The sequence below is a fragment of the Aptenodytes patagonicus genome, chromosome 12 (genome assembly GCF_965638725.1).
Source record: "Aptenodytes patagonicus chromosome 12, bAptPat1.pri.cur, whole genome shotgun sequence".
Classification (NCBI taxonomy): domain Eukaryota; kingdom Metazoa; phylum Chordata; class Aves; order Sphenisciformes; family Spheniscidae; genus Aptenodytes; species Aptenodytes patagonicus.
In genome coordinates, this window is record NC_134960.1 from 11,150,011 (window position 1) to 11,170,038 (window position 20,028).

Consider the following 20,028-nt stretch of genomic DNA (forward strand, 5'->3'; position numbering starts at 1 on the left):
TTTTTTAAAGTGGCTAAAGTGACCCGAGCTGGAGCGGGAATGGGCAAAGGCGGCGGAGCTCGGATTTTAACACCCCTCAGCCCTCGGAGCTGAGCTCCATCCATAAAGCTGTCGTCTGTTTGTTAGTGTGTTTGTCTGCTCCGTCATTACACTTTTTGCCCGGTAGTTTAAGAAAATAAACTAGCAGGGAGAACAGGAGTGAGTAACCCCCATTTATCAAGCTGATGGATGTTCCGTGTCTCCCTTTGGGGGGGCAGTGGCTCGCCCCGGGGAGAGGGGTGTCCCTGCCCGCAGCATCCTCCTGCCCCCGGGGGAGGTGGTACCCGCCGGGCGCTCCGGGGCTGGGGCACTCCGGAGATCTGGGGGACAGGGATGCTCCGAGTCACCGCCCTGGGAGAGGTCGCAGCGCTGCCCTTCTCAGCCGCTGAGCTGGCCGCGACGGCACGAAACTGGTGCTCCGTGAAGATCTGATGAATTAGCCCTGTTAAGTTCTCGGGAGCAACTACGGAGAAGCACCCTCCCAAGACACACGCGCGCACCCCCGAAGCAGCCTAGTTTTCTGCTTGACGCCAGGAAAGACGGGGGGTGCAGGCAGCTCCCGGGTCCGCCGAGCCTCCGCGGTGCCGGACCTCAGGGATCCCGCCGTACGCGCGGAGCCACCGCGCCGGCACCGCCCGCCTCAACCTGAATTACAGCGAAGGCGACTTGACGGGAGAAATCAAAGCGGGGGGGGGGGGAACCTCGGGGGGAGGGGGGGGGGGGCGGGGGCAGCGCGGACCCCGCGGGGCAGCGCCCGGGGCTGGGGCGGGCGCCGCTGCCTCGGCGGGGCGCGGGGTGCCACCCCCGCCGGGGCACCGCGGGGCCGGGGAGGCTCCGAGGGCGCTCCCCTCCTGCCTGCCGACTTTTCCCTCGGATCAAAACAGCTTGAAAGCAGCAGAAATCACTGGGGAGGGGAGGAGGACGTCAGCAGGAGCTGGACTTCTAAAAACCGTTCCGCCCCATAGGCTTTAATATTAAAAACCCCCTAGGAGTCTCAGACACTGTATTAATTAGTGCAACCACCCATGAAAAGTTGGGTTTGGAACAGCATTCTTTGCCCTGTGTGAAACAGCAACCCTAATAAACAATTGTTAACTTGGCCTATTGCCTCTGGTAAATTACACAGCATTAAAAAATAATGCTTTTCATATTAGGCAGTAATTAAAGGTTGGGACAGCTTTAAAACAAGAGGGGGAGGGGGGGAATCAAAGAAAATATAAAAATGTTCTTTCAAGAGTTATGGGAGGCTAATAAAGTATGTCTGTTATAGTGCACCACTTTGCCCCCAGCTACAGCCAAACTGGAGCCACTGCAATTGCCTCTCAATAAGATAATGATATTCCTTTCTCTGCTATTAAAAGGCTCCCAGTGCAAACTTAAAATGATTTATTTAATTTAAGAAATTATGAGGTGTAACTTCAAAGCGTAAGCCGTTAGTAATGGAAAACACCAGGTTGTTTAAAATTATAATAATAATTGTTTGGAATACAGTGACATCAAAGTGCTTTCATCACCAAATAAAATATAGCACAGACCCCCAAATCCAGTGGAGTTTATTGAGTAGACATTTTTTGGTGTGTTTTTATTATTTCCTTATCAAGAGACATTATTTTAGCAGCTCCTTTTCTCAGCTTTGATGTTTTGACAGTCTTAAATTAATTTTATTGCATTTTTTGGGCTCGGAGATGGGAGATTATTCTGACTGCTTATTTTTCATTATGACTTTTTTGTTTTCAAGAACCGGTTTGTTATTTAACACAGCACCTTGATAAGCGCAGTTGAAATGAATTGGTCATTACAGGTCATTAAAAAGCAAAGAATTCTGTTTTCAAGCAATCCATTACACGTCTGGGAAAATATTCCTACTTAAAACAAACTTTGAGTTGAACGCTGGCATAATCAGTTTAATAAAACGGGTAGCGCATACTTTTAAGGAACATGTTTTTTTCTTTACGAGATTCTTGCTTATTCAAAACACAGCAATCTAAGAAATACATATACAGAACATTTTGCCGAAAAAGACCTGCCTTTACAGTAAGAACATCACAGAATGTTTTTAATTTCCTTGAACAGTGTTATAAAACATTAATCGTACGTACATCGCCTGAGACTTTTCCTTCCCAAGCAAAGCAGAATTATTCCAATCCCCTTAAAAAAAAAGGTAGCATTTTAAAATATACTGCAGTTGCAGCTTTATAGACCGGTATTTCCACTAAAACAGCAGGGACAGAATTGCTCTGGTGTTAAAAGACTGAAATATAATGGATGGAAAGATTTTTATTCCTTTCGTGCAACTAGTCGGGAACTGCTGGTAGCACCCGCCAAATGCCTTACGGATTACGGTGGGAAACACACATCGAGGGACTAAGGGAGTCAAACCCAAACCAAAACAGAAAAGCTCAACGACAAAAAAAGACCCCACGGTCACCCTCTCTCCGCGGTGGTGTCCGGCACCCAAAAGGAGCGTGAGCCGCGTAGCGGTTCGTTCCTGGGTTTCCCAGCGCGGGGATGAGCTGAGCGGTTTCCCTGAGACCCCTAATGCTTTTCACTGGAAAAATATCCCCCCCCTCCCCCCGGAAGGGGAAAAAAACGGAATAGCCGCTTTAGCTTTATTTTGCGAGAGAGACTTCCTACGCAAAGAACGCGGGCACGGCCGAAAGTAGGTTAACTTCGAGACATGACCCCCGGAAAAGGCTTTTTTAAAATCTCCGTGGTGGTTATTGGTCGTAGGCACGAGAGAAATAGTCACACTAGGGGGAGTGTTGTTTTTTGTTTGTTGGTGGAGACTTTTTTGTCCCGTTTAATGTTTTTTTTTTTTTTTTTTTTTTTTTTTTTTTTTACTAAGGAGATAGACGTTACTCTGCGGGGATACTAAACCGGGGATAAATAGAGGGGGGAAATATACTTTGGAGAAAGCAAAATGATAACTTCCCTATCCGAACGGCCCCGGGGTCGGGGGGAGCTGGCTCCACCGCAGCTGCTCCGCGGACTCTCTGGCTGCTTGCGCGGGAGCTGCGCGCAGCCGGGGCCCGAGTGCGTGGCTCGGAGCCTCTTTCCGCAGCCGCGGGGGCGGCGCGGGGGACCGGGGAGGTGGGCGCTTTCTGGGCGGGTGGGTCGTCCTTTGTCACCCACCCCCTCCTGCCCTCCGCGGGCTCCCCTCCTCCTGCCGTGCGTGTCCAGCACTCACCCCAGAAAATCCTGCCAAGCCCCAGGTGCGCGCAAACGGGGCGTTCGGGTGCCTATGGCCCTTGCGTGGCGAGACGCACAGACACTGTATGGAAACCTGCAATGTACAGCTCGCCGCTGTAAAGATGTTTACGCGCGCGGACCCGTATGGTGTATGAGTGCGTGTAAATCCCCGGCGCGGGGGTGCCCGCGCCAAGACGACCGCGCGGGGGCTGGGAGCCGGGGGAGGGATGCTGTTGCAGGACTCCGCTTGCCACCCAGACCTGCCCGGCCTGGAGGTTAGCTGCGCCCCCCCGGGCCCCCCCGGGCCCGGGATCCGCGGAGCAGGTGTCCGCTCCTGCGCGGAGCCCCCGCGGCGCGGAGCCTCCCCCGCTGCCCCGAGCCGGCGCCGGGAGCGGCTCCGTCCCCGACGGTACGGCCCTCGAGGCCGGCCGAGGGGCCGGGGTCCTCCCGGGTCGCCGCCGCCCCGCCGAGCTGGGTGCCCGCCGCCCCCGGCCTCTCAGCGAGGCTCCCGCGGAGATCAAACCCTTGCGCTTTCGGGCGCGCCGGCTCACAGACGCGCCGCGGCCAGCGAGTTTTCCTCCTTCCCCATAAAATGCAGGAATTCCGGGGTTTGACAAGGCAACGTGACAACATGAAATGCAGGCTCCGAGCGCCCGTGGCTTTAGGTAATGAACGCTTGGCCGTAGCGAGTCAGAAAGCCCATTCCTAACTGTTTATGTCAACAAATCCGTACCTCGTGAGTTAAGGTCCCGGGAGAGCTGGGCTGTGCCCGGCTGGCCTGAGCCGCCGTTCAGCAAGTCGGGATTTTAAGGATCGGGATAATTTATCGCGTTGTTTTTAATGTTTATTATTTATTGCTCTAATTATTTTTCACTTTCTATTGGAAATTTAAAATATATAGATGTACCTGGAACAGATGCCAACTCCTTTCAGTCTCACTCAACTTCTAATCATCGCATCTGCTTTGTGTCAGAAAATACTTTGGGAACAATTTAACTTTGCATTAAAATAACTAATTAAAGCCACACCTCCACAGCCTCTTGCGAAAGTGGAGGAGGAATTTCAGTAAGTGCATCGCTTTTAATGGTAGCATTCTGATTTCCCTGCCTTGCTGTAATTTATTCAGTTACAGATCTGCCTGCGGGGCAGCTCCCATTAGGCCGATGATGAAGTCTCATGAGTAAAGCTTGACACCTCCCTCCTAATAAAATATAATACTCAATTAACTCGGCCTTTCTGAAGGCTTTAATTGGAACAAGTTAATAATGGGCGCAGGGTGAATTGTCATGCCATCCGCAAGCTCGGGGAAGGTGTCACGGATTCGTCGTGCCTTTCCCATAGCAGAGGTTGTAACCGAGATTTGGAAGCTTTTCCTTCAACACCCTTGTGCTCTGCAATAAATCTGTATCCATTTAAGGATCTATCATAACACACACAAAGCTCCTGCGCTCAAAGAATTTCCAGCGAAAAGATTTAGCTGTAATCCCTGACACAGCTGATTTATACTGAAGGTTAAAAAATACCGCTGGTTTATTTATAACCGGCCCGGCCCAGCTAAGAAAGCACTCGGGACAATTGGACGGGGAAGGATAGGGGCGAGGGGGGCTTCACCCTGCCCTGGAGTGAGGGGGGAGATACTTCAGAAAGAGGGAGCCCGAGAAAGAAGCGGTTGTCTCCGGTTTTTATGCGGCAGTAAATGCTAATTTGAAAAGTCTGCATGGAGATTAGATTCCCCCAGCTTTGTTCCCTACAGTTGCGAAGCGGGAAGGTTAACAGGGGCTTTTTTCGGAGTCGAGGGGGGTGAGCAGGGCAGGATCCGCGAAGCCCTGAGCTCCCCGAGCCGCTAACCCAGCCCGCAGCCCCCTCCTCACAGCCCGGGTCGGGAGGTGTTTTCGCCCCCCTGCCACGTTCCTTCTCGCACGGCCGAGGCCCGATCCGGCAGGGTGCTGAGCGCCGCTTTCCCGGCCCGCAGGGAGGCAGGCGGGGACGCGGCGGGCAGCGAGGCGGCGGCTCGGGGGGGCGGGCGGGCGGACGGCTCCCCCCTGGGCTCTGCCCGCCGGGAAGCGCTGCCGAGGTGCTGCCCACCGGCCTGTGCAGGGAGAGCGACCCGCCTTTGGGAGAGCTGCGAGGCTGGGACGAGCGCTGGAGGACGGGGAAGCTCTTTCTCCCCTGCGCATCTGAGAGCGTAGCCGAGTTACACCGCCCGGCTGTTTCAACAGAGGCAAACACACCTTTCTCTCCCGCCGGGATCCCAGAGGTCACTCCTAATCCGAATAAGCCTCTTACGACAAAATATGCTTTGGGCCAGCATGGGACTTCGGTGTGGCTTGGTAAACTACCCCCGACCTCCCGGGTACCCCTCTTATCTGAGCAAACCCGAGCCCCCCTTGCCAAAAAGGCCAGGGGCGGGTGCTCCAGCGTCTGCTCTCCGGGCAGCACATGAGCGCATCCCTTGAGGGAGGCTGCCCCGAAAACTATGGGACAGGCTGACAGCGCATGGGAGCCCTGAAATGCAGCTGTACTGAAGCATCGCAGGGTCCCCGCCAGGTCTTACCTGTACAAAATTACCCCCAACTACTGCGGGGGTCGAGACTAGTCTCCCACTAAAGCACAGATTTGAGGTCAGCGGAAAGGCGAGTCGGAGGGAGGGTCCTGAGCAAAGGAGAAGGGCACACGAGCTAAGAAAAGTGATGGAAACATCACCAGAGTATGATGTTGTAAAGAACAGAGGCGCCTAAAAGCGGTTGTTAAAAACAAGGAAACCTCATAAAAGGTTTGGCTTTCGACTTTGAATTGTTGACTTGCAATTCACCTTCATGTGCTGCAAATTTGGCTTTAATTCAGATTCAGAAAGGGGAAGTAATCATAAAGGCAACCCAAACATTCCTTTGAACTTGACCCAGCGGTGCAAAACACACACGGAGAGAAGTTACCTTTTAAAGAACTCCAAACATTCACAGACCCACACGCGATTAAACATGTTTTTTCTTTTTTAATTTAATTCGAAATAAGAGATAAGAAATAATAAATCTTCAATAAAATATATAAAATTGTACAAGGCATCCCTTTCAAAGGGACTTTCCTATAATGGAAGATTGGGGGTGAGGGGAAGGGGGAGAAGTTCATCTATAGTGGGTCCCAGGCGGCGACAGTGCCTGGGTCAAAACAAACCAAAACCAGCAAAACCTCGTGGCTTTTTTTTTTTTTTTCTCGTTTTTCTGCTTTTTTTTTGTTTGTTTCTTTCTTTCTTCCACAACAACATGCTAAGAAAATAAATCCAGGAGAAGCTCTGCCTTCAGTGCTCCACAGCCTTTGGAGTAACTTTCTCACAAAGTTTAGCAAGAGTAATACACATAATACAATAGTTATAAGGAGAAGCCTGGGGAAGATACTGCCGGCGCTCAGGGAGCTTCCACGGGGACAGACAGGTTACGCAGTCTCTTGGCATCCCACCGTCCTACTAGTAGGGTTGTTTGTTTGTGATACCTGGATCTCTCTTAAGAAGGGTTTGAAGCATGAGTCACTTATATTGGCATCCTTGGCAAGGGAAGGAGAGGAAGACTTCTTCTATTTAATACAGGCTGTTGCAAATACTAATAAAAACCCCCAAACGTCTCCCAGAAGTGTTCAACAATCCTTTGCTCACCACCACTGTGGAAACAACCCACGTCTTCTTTCCCCGGAAAGCTTCCTTCCCTCTCTCCTGGTTTCCAAACAGCATTGCAGAGCCAAGATTACCTGGCTGTAGCCAAAAATTTCTAAGCATGCCAACAGGAAGAGATAAAGACCAGACTGCCTAATAACCCTCCCTTACACTTTACCTCCCCTCACAGTGCTTAACAAATGCTGAAGCTATTTATACAGATAAGGGCATTACAGGAGCCAGTGGTGGATAAAGCTGTCGCTCTACATTTAAGGGCCCTGATGCTCATCTTGTTGCAAAGATCTGTCGAGGTTTGGGATGCAAAAATTCTCCCTACCCCCAGAAATGCAGGAACTTGCTGGCTCTGAACTTCACTCGGACTCTATTGGGTCTAGTTTCTATTTACACGGTGTCTCTAGCTAAGGGCTCTGCTTTCTTTAAAAAAAAACAAAAACAAAAACCAACAAAAAAACCAGCAACAAAACCTTGATTATACCTTTTTATTTCCCTCCCCCCTGCCCCCATATTAAGTGGTGACACTTGAGAGTGTGGGTTTAGGGCATGCACCCCTCTTACTTTAAACATATGTTGGGCCCCATCAGGAAGGCGTTGGGAAATGTCTGCCTCCATAGGATGAGATTGCTTTTTCACCCGTTCCTTTTTATTCTGGTTTTACGTGCACTGTATAAAAACCCTACATTCGCTCAAATGTTTTTTCTTTTTGTTTTTACATATTTTTTTTCTTTGAGGATCAGACTCAGCATTCAGAGCACTCTCAGAAGACACCCAACCCGTAGCATACAGGATGCCTTGCTTTGCTAACACAAACTCCTGTACACTCAGGATGGCAGATAGAAGCGTGCAGAAAGAACGGCCAGTACTGGTTGGGGTACTGCCTTCTCAGGGTTGGACATGATCCACCAGGAAGTCTGTCTCACTGTCGCTTTGTCTTTCTGATCTTCTTAGGATAAGTGGTACATGCTATATCCAACGGGAGTAGCATAGAGTCCAACGGGCGGGATAGGAAGCACAGGTCTGTGAAAAGGGTAGGATGTTCCATACAGTGAGGCAGCCTGGATGGGAGAGTTGATGGGGAAAGGGAGGCTGAACCCCGATGGCAACATGGGCTTTGCTGCCATTTTGAGCTTCTCTAGCTCAGCCTCCTGCAGTCTCTTGGCCTTGGCCCTCCGATTCTGGAACCAGATTTTGACCTGGGTCTCTGTGAGGTTGAGGGAGCTGGAGAACTCGGCTCTCTCGGCGATGGACAGATACTGCTTCTGGCGGAACTTGCGCTCCAGAGCCAGCAGCTGGGAGGTGGTGAATGGGGTTCGAGGCTTCCTATTCGTCTTGTGCTTCCTCAGGGTGCAGGCAGTGGGGCTCAGGTGTCCTGCAAGGAAGGGAAAGGCCGGTTATCACAAAAGCAGGGAGATCTGGGTGCTCTGGAGAGACATGCTGCGGTTGAGGGCTGGGGCAGGAAGGGGGGCGGTATCTGAAGGGAGAGTCCCACTAGGTGATACCCTCAAAACAGGGGATCCTTTGGCAAGTGGCTCTGGAGATCTCTTCCTGGCCAAAGATATGTTCACAGGACTTCAGCAGATGTCCTGGGAAGTGAAATTTATGCTCAGTGATTTCAAAAGGACAGCTTGTAGGCAAACAGGGCACAAAGGATTCACAGATACACACACAGCAGATCGCTTTAGGATTCACATCATAGGGGTCTAGAGCACACAAAACAGCTGTCTTGGTAGCTGCGGAACTGGAGGAGTAACTCCAACAAAGCACAAGACAAACGTATACGCAAAAGCAGGAGATTCACAAAAGGACAGTGGTGCAAGAGGCGAGCCCAGCCCAGCCCCGCTCCAGGATTTCTCCACCAAGAGCAACAAGTCAACCCTATTTTTTTTTCTGAGAGCTGAAGAAGTAGGTCTGGTAATTTTTGTGGTTTTGATAACTGGGCATTTTTCTTGCTATTTCTTCCCTGCTTGAAATCAAGAGCAAGCTTTACCTCTGCTTAACAACTTTTCTTTTCAAGAAGTATTTTCTGTTTTTCAAAGAGTATCAGAAAAAGAAGAAAGCAGTGCACTTTTCATTCAACATTTAGCTTTTATGACATTTGCCAATTAAAAAGAAAAACACATAGCTGCAGCATCTGTAGCCAATACAAGTCAGGAAATCTACTCCCTTTTGTGCTTGCTTTATAACCGCACACGTTAGGCACGCGTGCCCGGGATGGCACATCGCTGACTTGTCTCTAGGTTCATTTTGCATTTCACTAATAATGTTTCAATCTAAAGAAGAATTAAAAAGCGTGCGGCTGACTTGAAAAGCTTAGCAATTTGGCTGTGTTTCGGGTCACTCCCAGGGTATACAACAAGCCACTCTGGCTCCCCAGCTTGACGCAGAAAATGACACACAGGCTGCTCTTAAGAGGCTGCTAAATTTTGTACACGCCGTAGTGCCTGGTTGAAATGCTTGTCAGGATTTGCACGTCGTGTTTTCTGAACTCCTTTCACTTCCCTCTTCTATTTTTTTAAATAAAACAGACCACGAAGCTGTTTAAGTGAATATCATGCAATTAAAAAAATCCCACGAGGAGAGTGTTCAAAAGTTCAGAAAGGGGAGGGAGAAAACAGCTACAGCAGAAAAAGTTTAGTTTCTCTTCTTACTCTTCTTCTAGGTACTGAACGCGAAAAATAAAGTCCTCTTAGAAAACAACTTGTCAAATACCGTCTTATGATCACACGGGGGCATTTCAATAATTAAGGTGCTCACCGTGACATTTGGTTCACTCCTAAAACTGCACTATATGAAAACTACACTAAATCGACACTAAATTCACTACCGGTCACCCCTTTATTCCACTCTCTCTTTTTAAACGCAGCCTGTTTCTTCTCTCGAAGTGAAGCTCTCGAAAGACCCAGCTAAAAGGGGGCTCTTTCCAGGAGGGACGGTGTCTACAAGGGCGACCGTCGCTCCGGGGATCGCTCCCCGTCCCGGCGCCTTCCCCGGCGTTCGGGGCAGCCCGACCCGTCCCGACTCTTGCTACGCTCGGGGGAAACCGCAAAAGCGTACTTTAAAACTAAATCCCGGGCAAATATTTCACCTGGAATGCACCCAAACGTTCACGCGTTTCTTCCCTCACCATCCCCAAGTGACTGCCAAACTCTGATAAGAAGCAGGGACCGTCGGCACCGCAGACCCTGTAATTACGTTTATCCCGTGCCAGTCCTCAAACACTCGCTGCAGTGATTTGTTTCGCTGTTTTTTTTCTGTTTATCCTCAGTTTTCTAGCCAATGTCGGACAAAAATAATCACTTGGAGACGGTTCTCTCTCTGTGTCGCTCAAAATCTAACTTTTACAGCTCTTTCCCCAGTTCATCCCACCCGTAATATTAATAATAAATCGAGGAGCTACTCCTAACGTCAAAACGCCCCACGGACAGACGGGCTTCTTGCGGGGGAACCGGTCATTGCCTCTCGCTGTCACAGCGGCTCCGAGAGGGCCGGGAGCCGGGGAGGTGGGAAATCAGGAAGACGATCGAGGCCGAAGGACCTGCCCTTCCCACATCATCACTTTTCGCCCCAAACCCCGCTGGAATCACCGGGCCTGAACTCCCTAGCTACTGAAGTCCTTCGCAAAGCTATTTCGCAGATCTCACGAACCGCCGATTTTAATAGAGAAAGAGGAGGAATTTCGAAGAAAAAGAAAATGCACCGGGAGAAGATTAGGCCTTGTCTAAGTCTGGGGTTTAGGGCAGTGTTAGAGGAGGGGGGCTGGGTAGGAGCACACGCTGCTTTTCACGCTTTTCCAGCCTCCTGGAGGGTACGTGAAAATCGCAAACCGGAGCTGCGCAGGGAATGACACGGACGGGCTGCTTTCCTCCCGGCCCCTCTCCCAGCACGTTAGAAATCAAATTAATTCGGGGTTATCGCAAAGGAAAGGAAGCGGCTGAAAGCCAAATCGGAACGGTTGTCCCCCAAAAAGAGGAGCTGTAATAGCACTAAACTTTCTTCTTGCAATACTAGATTACAGAAGCAAAACCTGCGACTGTCCAGCTCAATAGTTCGCGCCTGTAAAGTCATTAACTTAAATAAAGCAGAGCATTTAATTTATATCAGGCAAGCCGGGGATGCGTGGAGGAGAGTGGATCGATCTGCTAATACAGGTGTACAGCCGCCAAGGCTCCGGGCGCTGGGAAGGCAGACAGCCTAGCACTGCCGGGTTACTGTTTTCACCTTCTCCTGAAGGTACTTTTGGGGCTTTTTATTTTTTTAAAAGCAATTTATTTTATTTTTTTTTTTTAAGGGACCTCACCGAAAGCGAAATGCGATTCAGCGCAGACCCAGCAGCGCGGCTCGAACAGCAAAAGGGTTTAAGAAGTGACCTGTCACCTCCGGACCGCGTGTCCCTAAGGCGGTGGGGACGGGGTCGGGAGATATCGCAGGGGCTAAAGAGGTCAGGCCCAGCTCGGGAAACTTTGACAGGCTGCACGCAACGAGGGAGAGAGAAACAAACACCGTGCGGGGAGAGACCGCGGCGGGAGTCAGCGCGCAGAAAGCGCGTAAGGCTGGAAGGGAGAATTCCCGAGTACTTAATGGCGAGGAGATTGCTGTGCAACGCCTGGTGTAAGGGAGAAGGGAACAGGCAGGATTTCCAGTTCTCGTTGCAGGGGGATAACAGAAACGGACGAAGTGGCAGCCGCTGGACCGTGTGTTGGGACAGGGGGCTAGTCCGTGGTAGCTCCTCATCTTTCCATGGTTTTAAAAGCATTATATATTTATATACACACGTATATAAATATATATAAATATATAACTGTATAAATATACAAATAACATATATATGGAGAAATACGTAACATACATAGAAAAGTCACACATAGAAAAGTCACACAGGTATAAATACATGTATAAAATATAATATATATATATGTATACATCTAGCGCGCTCCTGTGCACCTCGGCGCCCGGGGAGCAGCGCAGCCCGGGGGCCGGGGCCGGGAGCCCGGGGCCGGAGCGGTGCCCGCCTGCCCTCGCTCCCCCCCCCCCCCCCCCCGCCGCTTCCCCGGCCACTCACTTGGCGGAGGGGAGTATCTCCCGGCCTCTTGGATCCAGGACGTGCCGTCCTCCGAGTTCTCCGATTTGACCGAGGCGGTGTCGAAGGCTTTTGTAAGCGCCCCGGGGGGGCTGTGCGCGTCCCGGGAGCCGTGGCCCGGCAGCAGCAGGTTCCTGGAGGTGCCCACCGCCGCCCCGTCGGCGCTGCCCCCCGCCGCGGCCAGCGGCAGCTCTTTGGGGGGTTTCTTGTCGGACATGAGGGCTTCCACGCTGAACGGCAGGCTGGACACCTTGACTTTGTGGTGCTCCTCGGCGCCGGCCGCCGGGCCCTCCTCGTCGGAGGAGAAAACCTCCTTCGCCTTGGAAGGAGAAGCCATGGCGGGTGCGGAGGGAGGCTGGAGCGGGGCCGCCCGGGGAGCTGCGCTGCGCTGCGCCTCTGCCCGGCCCTGCGCGGGGACTGCGCGAGTGAGGCGCTGCCGAGCCGCCCCCCTCTCTTCCCCCCTCTGGGGGCTGCCGGCGCTCTCCTCCTTTGGGAAGCGGAGTAAGCGCCCCGCGGGCCAATCAGGGCCCGCGCTGGGGCCTGACGTCGAGGGGTGACTCACGCCATTGGCTCGGGAGCGGGAGGGTGGGCAGGAACTTTTTTATTTTTTTCCTTTTTTTTTTTTTTCCCCGGGGCTTATTTTGTTTGGGGTGTTCCCCCTCCCCCCGTCCCCTCCGAAATGAATTAGGAGTTAATGACACGGGCAGCCAGCGGAGCTGTGCTATTAAGGAGCCGTCCAGGGCTATAATCATACCAAAGCAAGAAAAAAAGCCGCCGGGGTAATTAAGGCTGATGATTAGGCGAAGAGGAAACTTTAGAAGATCGCGGCTCTGCCTCCTCTCGCCGCCGGCCCGGCTCCTCCCACCCCCCCCCCCCCCCCCCGCCGCGCCCCCGCCGCCCCGTCGGGTGCCGCCGCTCCCCGGCCCCGCCGGCCCTCCCGGACCGGGCTCTGCCCGGCCGCCGGCCGGGTCCCCGAGAAACGAGGTGCTTTTCCTCGGACGCGGGGTCGGGGGGTGCGGGATGCTGGACCCGCGCTCAGCGAAACGCCCCCGCGGAGAAACGCGGGCGCCTGTGCCGCGCCGCTCCTTTTTCTTCCGAAAAGGGGGGTTTTGTTTGCGTTTCCTCGGCAGCGGGACCCAAGTCGGGCAAAACTGCTCTGCAGAGGTTAGATCTGTAATTATTATTTTTTCCCAGCGTCAATTACACACGTGATGAATAGATGAGCTTTAATAAATTAGGGGCACGCAGCCCTTAATTAAGAGGCATATCAAACCAGTAACTATGAAAGCGATTCTCTCTCTTTTTGACTTCCTACCAGTGGTATGACTAAAGAGTATCCTTTAAAAAGCGTTTCTAATTACCGCGTGGATAAAAGCAAATACATATTGTTCTTTTCATAATTATTTTAATCTTACGCCGGGCGTTATTTCATGCTGTGGCCGCAACTTTCTCTGTTGATTTTTTTTTAACGTCCAGGAAACGCAGAGTTTGGGAGCCGTTTCGGTGTTATTTATAACCGAGGCTCTAAACACCAAAATACTCTGGGAAGGCGGCAGTGCCTCTGCCCGGCTCTGGGGCTGCGCGGCACAGCTCCTCGCCCCATGCCCTGAATTCAGGGGCGGCTCGGACGGAGCTGCGGACTCGGTCCTGGGCGGCTGCAGGACTCTGCTCCCTGTGCGGTTTTGGTTATAACCCTTCCACAAAACGTGCAGGACTTCACTAGCTCTTCTTGCACTCGATTTGGACTCCTGACTTTCCTGCCAGCCCATGTAGCAGTCTTGGAAGTCCCCCGTCCTGTTAACACAAATCACGACTTCCCACTCCCTCCGCAGCCTGGGTGATTATACCTTTTCCTAGAGGGCAGTTCGGGAGCTGATTTTGGGAGAGGAACTGGTCCGGTGCGGATTTTCTTCGGGCCGTGCTCCTCTGCCCAGGCCAGGCCAGAGAGCGTGTCGAGGCTGGGGCTGTACTGAGTGTGCTGTGCTGGGCCCAGGGGTCCCCCCGACCCCTTACAGCCCTGGTCATCCAATCCCCCCAGTCAGCCAGCAAGTACCTGAGCCACCCCAGCCCCGATAGCATCTCGCCTGGTGCCACGGATGGCAAATTGGGACCGGGGCATGTGATTGCGCTGTGGGAAGGCGTGTGGGAGGACATGTACCAGAAGCCATGTTACAAAACCCCACTCATCAGTGGGGCTAATAGTAGGCTTTGCACACTCATTACTTATTGCTAGCAGTGTTACTGCAGACCTCGATGGGTTAAGGATTAAAGCCAGGCAAGATCTGCAAAGAGAGGTGATGCCTTTCACTGCCTCAGCCCAACTAACCTGGCTGAGGCAGCCTGCAACGTTTCAGGCAACAGAGCCTTGATTCGGGCTTTTCTCTAGGGGTGAAAATACTAGTGGATCCCACAAACTGACGCCTCTCCAACTGCTCTTGCTATCCCCAATTCGTCACTTCTCTTTTCCCCAGAGCGCTCATCTCTTTGCTGGGAGATACCCGCGGAGAGATGCAGGACTGCAATCAGCCAGCCCCAGCCTTGCAAGCTCTCCTGCTGCAGTGGGGTTGAGTTTGTCCCTCTTCTCCCCCCCTCCCCTTCCTTTCCCTTCTCCATGCTTCCTGCACCGTGACAAGTAAATGAGAATTGATGGACATGCAGGAACAATGCGTGTGTGTCAAGAACAATGCACCGCCCGTGGAAAGCCATTGTGGGGCTGCTGAAAATGCTACAGATAATTATACCGCGCTCCCAAAGTCAGTGCCCGCTGGAAGGGCGCCTGGGGAAGGAGAGCTCGCAGGAGGGCAGGTCACAGTGACACCGATCACGTCCCTTGGGTGCAGCTTCTCTCCCTGGCTGCCTGGCTGTGGCCTGGGTGTGCCATCTCGCATGCCACCCTCGTGGGCTTGGGGAGGCTTCTCTGCGCTGTCATCCTTTGGGAGGCTGGAGGAGGGAGGGGGACCAAGGGACAAGCTTCTCTCGGCATTGTGAAGCACGGAGCAGAAGTTGGCTCATCCAGCCTGGTTCGGCTGGCTTTTGGGTGCCACAAGGGCGCCTGGGATAGCGAAGCATGGCAGGGTTTGCTCATGGCGTTTGCCCTCTTCAGTGTTAGCCCATCGCGAGGTTGGAGCATTTTCTGCCTAAAGTCTGGACTTGGCGATTTCTCTCCTCCTTCACCCCTCCCCTCCTTCATCCTCCTCCTATCAGTTAAACATAGGAGAATGAAGCCCCTCACGGCACTGAATGCCGGGACGGAAACCTCGCCGAGACGGGGTTTGGAGAAATTTCTAGGAATTAAGGCTTTCCCCTCTACCCAGGATCTCAGAGCGGCCGCCCAGCCTCAGACCAGCAGGGACTTCTCCCGGCCCGGGGAACCGACGTGAGTCCGGGGCCTTTCCCCTGCGTCGGGCTCCCCCCTCGTGTCCCCGGTGAGACCCCGCTCCGCTCCGCTCCCGGGGACGGCGGTCCCGGGGGTTCGGCCGTCGGGGCTCGGCGGCAGCCGCCCGGCTCTCGGGGCGGCCCCTCCCTGGGGCTGTTTCCCAGCCCCACGCCCGTGTGCCCCCCACCTCCGGGCCGCCGTCAGAAGCCGCCGCACGGAGCACGGCGGCGTCCCAAGGATGCCCAGAAAGCGCCTAACCCCCCGCTGCCCTCCACCCCCCCCCCTCCGGCAGCATCAGCCCCCGTGAGCCGGGACGGGCTCTGGGCGCCCCGGTCCTGGGGCTCTCAGCTGGAGTGGGACGGGGAGGGAGGGAGCGCAGGGGGAGGAGAGACGTTGCAGACAAACTGAGGCTGTTTTGCAGGCGCCAGGAGCGGGGAGATGAAAGGGAAGCTCCTGGGGGAAGTGGCTGTGCAGTTCGACCGGCTCCAGCAGCAGTAGCAGCGACGGCCCGTCCCGGCCAGCTCCGCCTCCCGCCTCCCCCTCTCCCCACCCCGGGCTCCAGGCTGCCCCTCGGCCCACCTCCGCCTCGCCTTTCCCAGCCTGGGGGCGGAGGGAGGCGACGGGCAGGCACTGCCACAGCATCCTCCCTCCCGTATCCGTCGGGCCGTGGGCAGCATCCCCGCCACGAAATGCCACAGCGTAATTAGTCTGTGACAGCTGGTGCTGGTGGCTTGGGGGGGGAGGGCTGTCCAATTTCTCCAGCCCTACCCCCCACCCCCCCCTTATCGGTGTAAATCAGGAGGGAACCCATTCGGATCATTACACGAATGATGTCCTATATCCCCAGTCCACGCAAAGCACGAGCCCGTGTCCTTTACAGACTACTCGCGGAGACAAAACGCCCGCGGGCAGCGGGGAGCGCGTTTATTCTCCGGGAGGGACAACCCCACAAGCATTTCCTCCTCCTTTTATGATCGATTTGGTTAATAAACCGTTTTCCAAAGAGAGGAGATTTTTTAACGAGCCACCGTGAGGCTGGCGTGTGGAAGTCCTTTAAGAAAGGAAGATAAGGCTCCCGATTTGACCAGAAAGAAAGGCAGGAAAATGGAATCAGAGTGTGCGTCAAGTCTAAGTTTTACCCCGAAACGGGGTGTACGCCGACGTAATATTTGATGTGTCAGGGGTTGGGAGACTTTTGTCTCATCGCCTCGCTCCAGATGAGACCTGGAGCCAAGAGAAAGGCGTTGTAATAACAGATATTATGCATTTATCTCCAGACGCTAGAAAGGAATTAAAACGAGCTGAACATCAGAGCTTCCGAGGGATCAGGTCTGGTTACCGACGCTTCGATCCAGATCCTCCTCTTGAGCCCTTTGGACTCTGTTTCTGAAGCCGTTTTGGCTGATGGCTGTTAGCTGCGGAGCCAGCTCCCGTGCGGCTTGCGGGGGGAACCCTTCCCCGGAGCATCCTCCGGCCCCCCCGGGGGGGACGACACATGCCCCGCGGTCCCGGGCAGGCGGCGCCCGGCGCCGGGGAGGGCGGGAGGGCTCTGCCTGCCCGGCACGGCGGGACGCGCAGCCCGGCTGAGCGCCCGGCTCCCGATGCGCGGGAAGGTGGATGCGATGAAACAAAGTTGCACTATCTTCGGTGCGGGAAATGGGCAGTCAGTGCAATCACGCGTTATAATTGTCCTCTGTGTCACCCGACAATGGTTCCTATTTATCGCACCGGTGTCATCCACTCGTTAAGACAGTGAGTGTACAATGAACCGTGATCATTGCATAATACCAGCGTCTCCTTTCCCACCCGCCGAGGGTTGTTCTCTCCCTCTCTCTATGCAGGTATTTCACTTACGATCAGATATTTATTCTGTTTGGCAAGAGGCAGGGGATAGCTGTGAGAGATCAGATGTCTTCCTGCTCAGAGCAGTTAACAGTTTTGCCCTTAAGGACTGAAAACGATTTTTTTTTTCCGAGGTAATAACTTTTTAAATAAACACATGGGAAAGCTTCGGGGGAGGAAGGCGCTGTTAGAGAGGTTATATTTACAGGCAGAAAACTCGCGATCGACAGGATCGGGTGGAGACTTGGTTTTCGGAGGCGATGCACGGCCCCTCGCTGCGAAGAAGAGCGGGACTGCGGGGGTGCCGGTTGCCGTGTGCGGTGACGGGGGCTCCCTCAGGCGACCCTGGACCCCAGGGAGTCCCACTCTGTCCTGGAGACCAGGGCCAGACCCCGCTCCCCTCGAAGCTAGCGCAGCCGGCGCTGCTTCCCGAGAGCGCAGGATTGGGCCCCGAGGAGAGAAACCCTGGGCACCTGCTGGCGCCGTGCCGCTGGGAGCCGGGGCCGTCCCGAGTCGTCACAGGACACCCCAAATCCACCATCGAAAAAATAACGTGGGCGAAATACTTTTGGGGTTGACCCAGCCAAGGGCAGGGACGGGCGCCCGGCCGGCCCGAAGTCCCCGCCCCGTCGGGGGGCCGCAGCGACGGTCCCCTGCCCGCGGCGCCCCGAGGGCAGACGGCTCAAACTCCCCGAGACTTCGCAGGTCTCTTTTCTTTCTTTTCTTTCTTTCTTTCTTTTTTTTTTTTTTTTTTTTTTTAAGAGGGAGAGGAAGGGGAAAAAATGACGATCTGTGACCTCGAAACTTTTTTTTTGCGGGCTCTGGCTTTCCGTTTGCAAACGGTTTCCATCGAACTTGCCGCAGTGAATTTTAATTATCGCACACACCTTCCTGCTTGTCTGGGTTATGAATGCATCAAAATGATTCACCCCAGCGCGGGAAACAGTGTGTGGAGAGTTATAAACTAAAAGCTCCTGCATTGACTTAGATTCGAGCACCCGCTTATTCCCAGAGGCTGCCTACGCACACCATCTCCCCATATAAACAAGCAGCTGAGTTTATTTTTATACGCGCATTTTACTTTTATTTGTCAATTTTCATATACATTCGTTTTCGATGTTTTGCCTGCTCCCCTCCACCAATCTAGGAAATACAGAGGGGATGTGAGACGGGAAATACACCGAATTATCCCGTGCTCAAACGGAGCTCCTAGAAAAATCCCATTATTTATGCAGTACATTCGCAGTGGGGAGATGTGTCCCACGCTTGATGCAATTCTCGAATTACAATTATCTGCTGTCACTTCTTTTTACCCATTTAGCTTCCCGTCTTTATTTTCCAAATCTATCCCGAGCCGCCCTGAATGATCGCAGCTTTGCGACGCACCGTTTGTCTCCCGTAGCTGCCCATCTCTTTTTGATCATCCAGGCTGATATAATAAACCAATCAATAAATCGCTTCTGAGTCACAGACTTAAATTTGGTACAAACTGATTGTGAGAGTGCCCGACTCTGAGATCATCTGGCCGGTTTCTTTACTTCTCAAACACCATTTCTTTTAAAAATCCTTAAATTTCCATCAATTGCAATTCTTTTTTTCAGAAAACTATATTGAAAAGAGATTAAGGACCTTTTTTATTTTTCCTTGGTAGGATGGAGGCGGGGGACTGCTCTGTGCAGCGGTCTGGCAAAGCTATTTTGGGGCTGGGTTTAGTTCTGCCCCATGACCGAGGCGACAGATGCTTTCGATGGGACCCAACCCCGTGCCTCAGAGAGCGGCGATTTCAGCCCAGCCTCTCCCGGGTGGCCCCGGCAGCCGCCACGCCGCGCTCCCGCACGCGTGGCGCTGCGCCGGAGCCCTGGCGTGTCGCGCCTGCCGCCCCTGGCCGGTCGTGCTGGGTGTGAGCTCACAGCTGGCTGCTGCCGGACCCACGGCGTTCCCCGCAGGAAACTGGAGAGGGCTAAAATCCTCAGCCCAAACGTGCTTTTACGCCCACCCCTGTCCGGCTCGTTCCCGGCACTTTCTCACCCGGGGCGCGGGACGTGAGTGGGGTGGGCAGTGAGCCCCGGAGCGAGCACATTCCACGCCGGATTCCAGCCAGCCCTCCAAGGTTACAGGGATTTTTCCCCCTTTCCTTCATTTAATTACATTCGGGGTTCTTTCACGGGGTTCGCAACTACTCTGATTGCGTTTCGAGATGATATTAGCTCTGCAGAGAATGCCATCAGGGTCCCGGCAATGTTACGCAGGGGTGGGAAATTTATTTGGATGCTCCTGATTCCTCTGTAGATTGTATCGGCTCCAAGTCTTTTTAAGAAGGGCAACAATTTTTATTTGTGTTTATACACGTATTTGCACGGAAAGTTGCAATAAAGCAGATCATACTTTAGAATACAACAGATGTTGGAAGGATGTTTGTTTAGCAAATGACGAAATTAAATCCATGCAACAATTTTTTACAGCTTTATTTTGCACAGAAATTTATTGTGCCTCTCAGAAATCAGAGACGAGAAGAATCACTAACTCATCCAGTTTGCAGTGCTTCGATCCCTGTTAGTGTGGCTTTCCCTCTTTCTATACATGTATTGCTGCTCATGTAAGGTAGTTAGAAATATCCCACACTGTCTTGTTTCCATAATTTCCCTCTGGAAAATAACCCTCTTTCCAATGTAAACACTATCTTTGCCTATGCGCTTACAAAACACATTTTAAACAACTCCATTTATAGTCTCTAAGGTAAAAAAAAAAAAATCTTTAAGTCTAAATCAAGGTGGCTGCTTGCAGAGACTGTGGGGAGGGAGCACTTTCAGAGGGGGTTTGCCATCAGAACACTGTAGTCTGTTA

At 53.0% G+C, this 20,028-nt stretch overlaps 1 protein-coding gene across 1 annotated transcript; it reads right to left on the reverse strand.

The window, feature by feature from the left end:
• Positions 1-6,208: 6,208 nt before the first annotated feature.
• MSX2 (msh homeobox 2) lies at positions 6,209-12,393 on the reverse strand. Its single transcript, XM_076350209.1, has 2 exons — positions 11,949-12,393; positions 6,209-8,258 (listed from the first exon to the last, which is right to left on the reverse strand). The coding sequence occupies exons 1-2, from the start codon at positions 12,301-12,303 to the stop codon at positions 7,834-7,836; spliced, it is 780 nt and encodes a 259-aa protein (XP_076206324.1). The 5' UTR covers positions 12,304-12,393; the 3' UTR covers positions 6,209-7,833.
• Positions 12,394-20,028: the final 7,635 nt, after the last annotated feature.

Excerpts from the sequence above, each read along its gene's own strand:
- MSX2 (XM_076350209.1), bottom strand. The coding sequence starts at position 12,303 with ATGGCTTCTCCTTCCAAGGCGAAGGAGGTTTTCTCCTCCGACGAGGAG. Across the intron at positions 8,259-11,948 it reads GAGATACTCCCCTCCGCCAA|GACACCTGAGCCCCACTGCC; the intron begins GTGAGTGGCCGG and ends CCTTCCTTGCAG.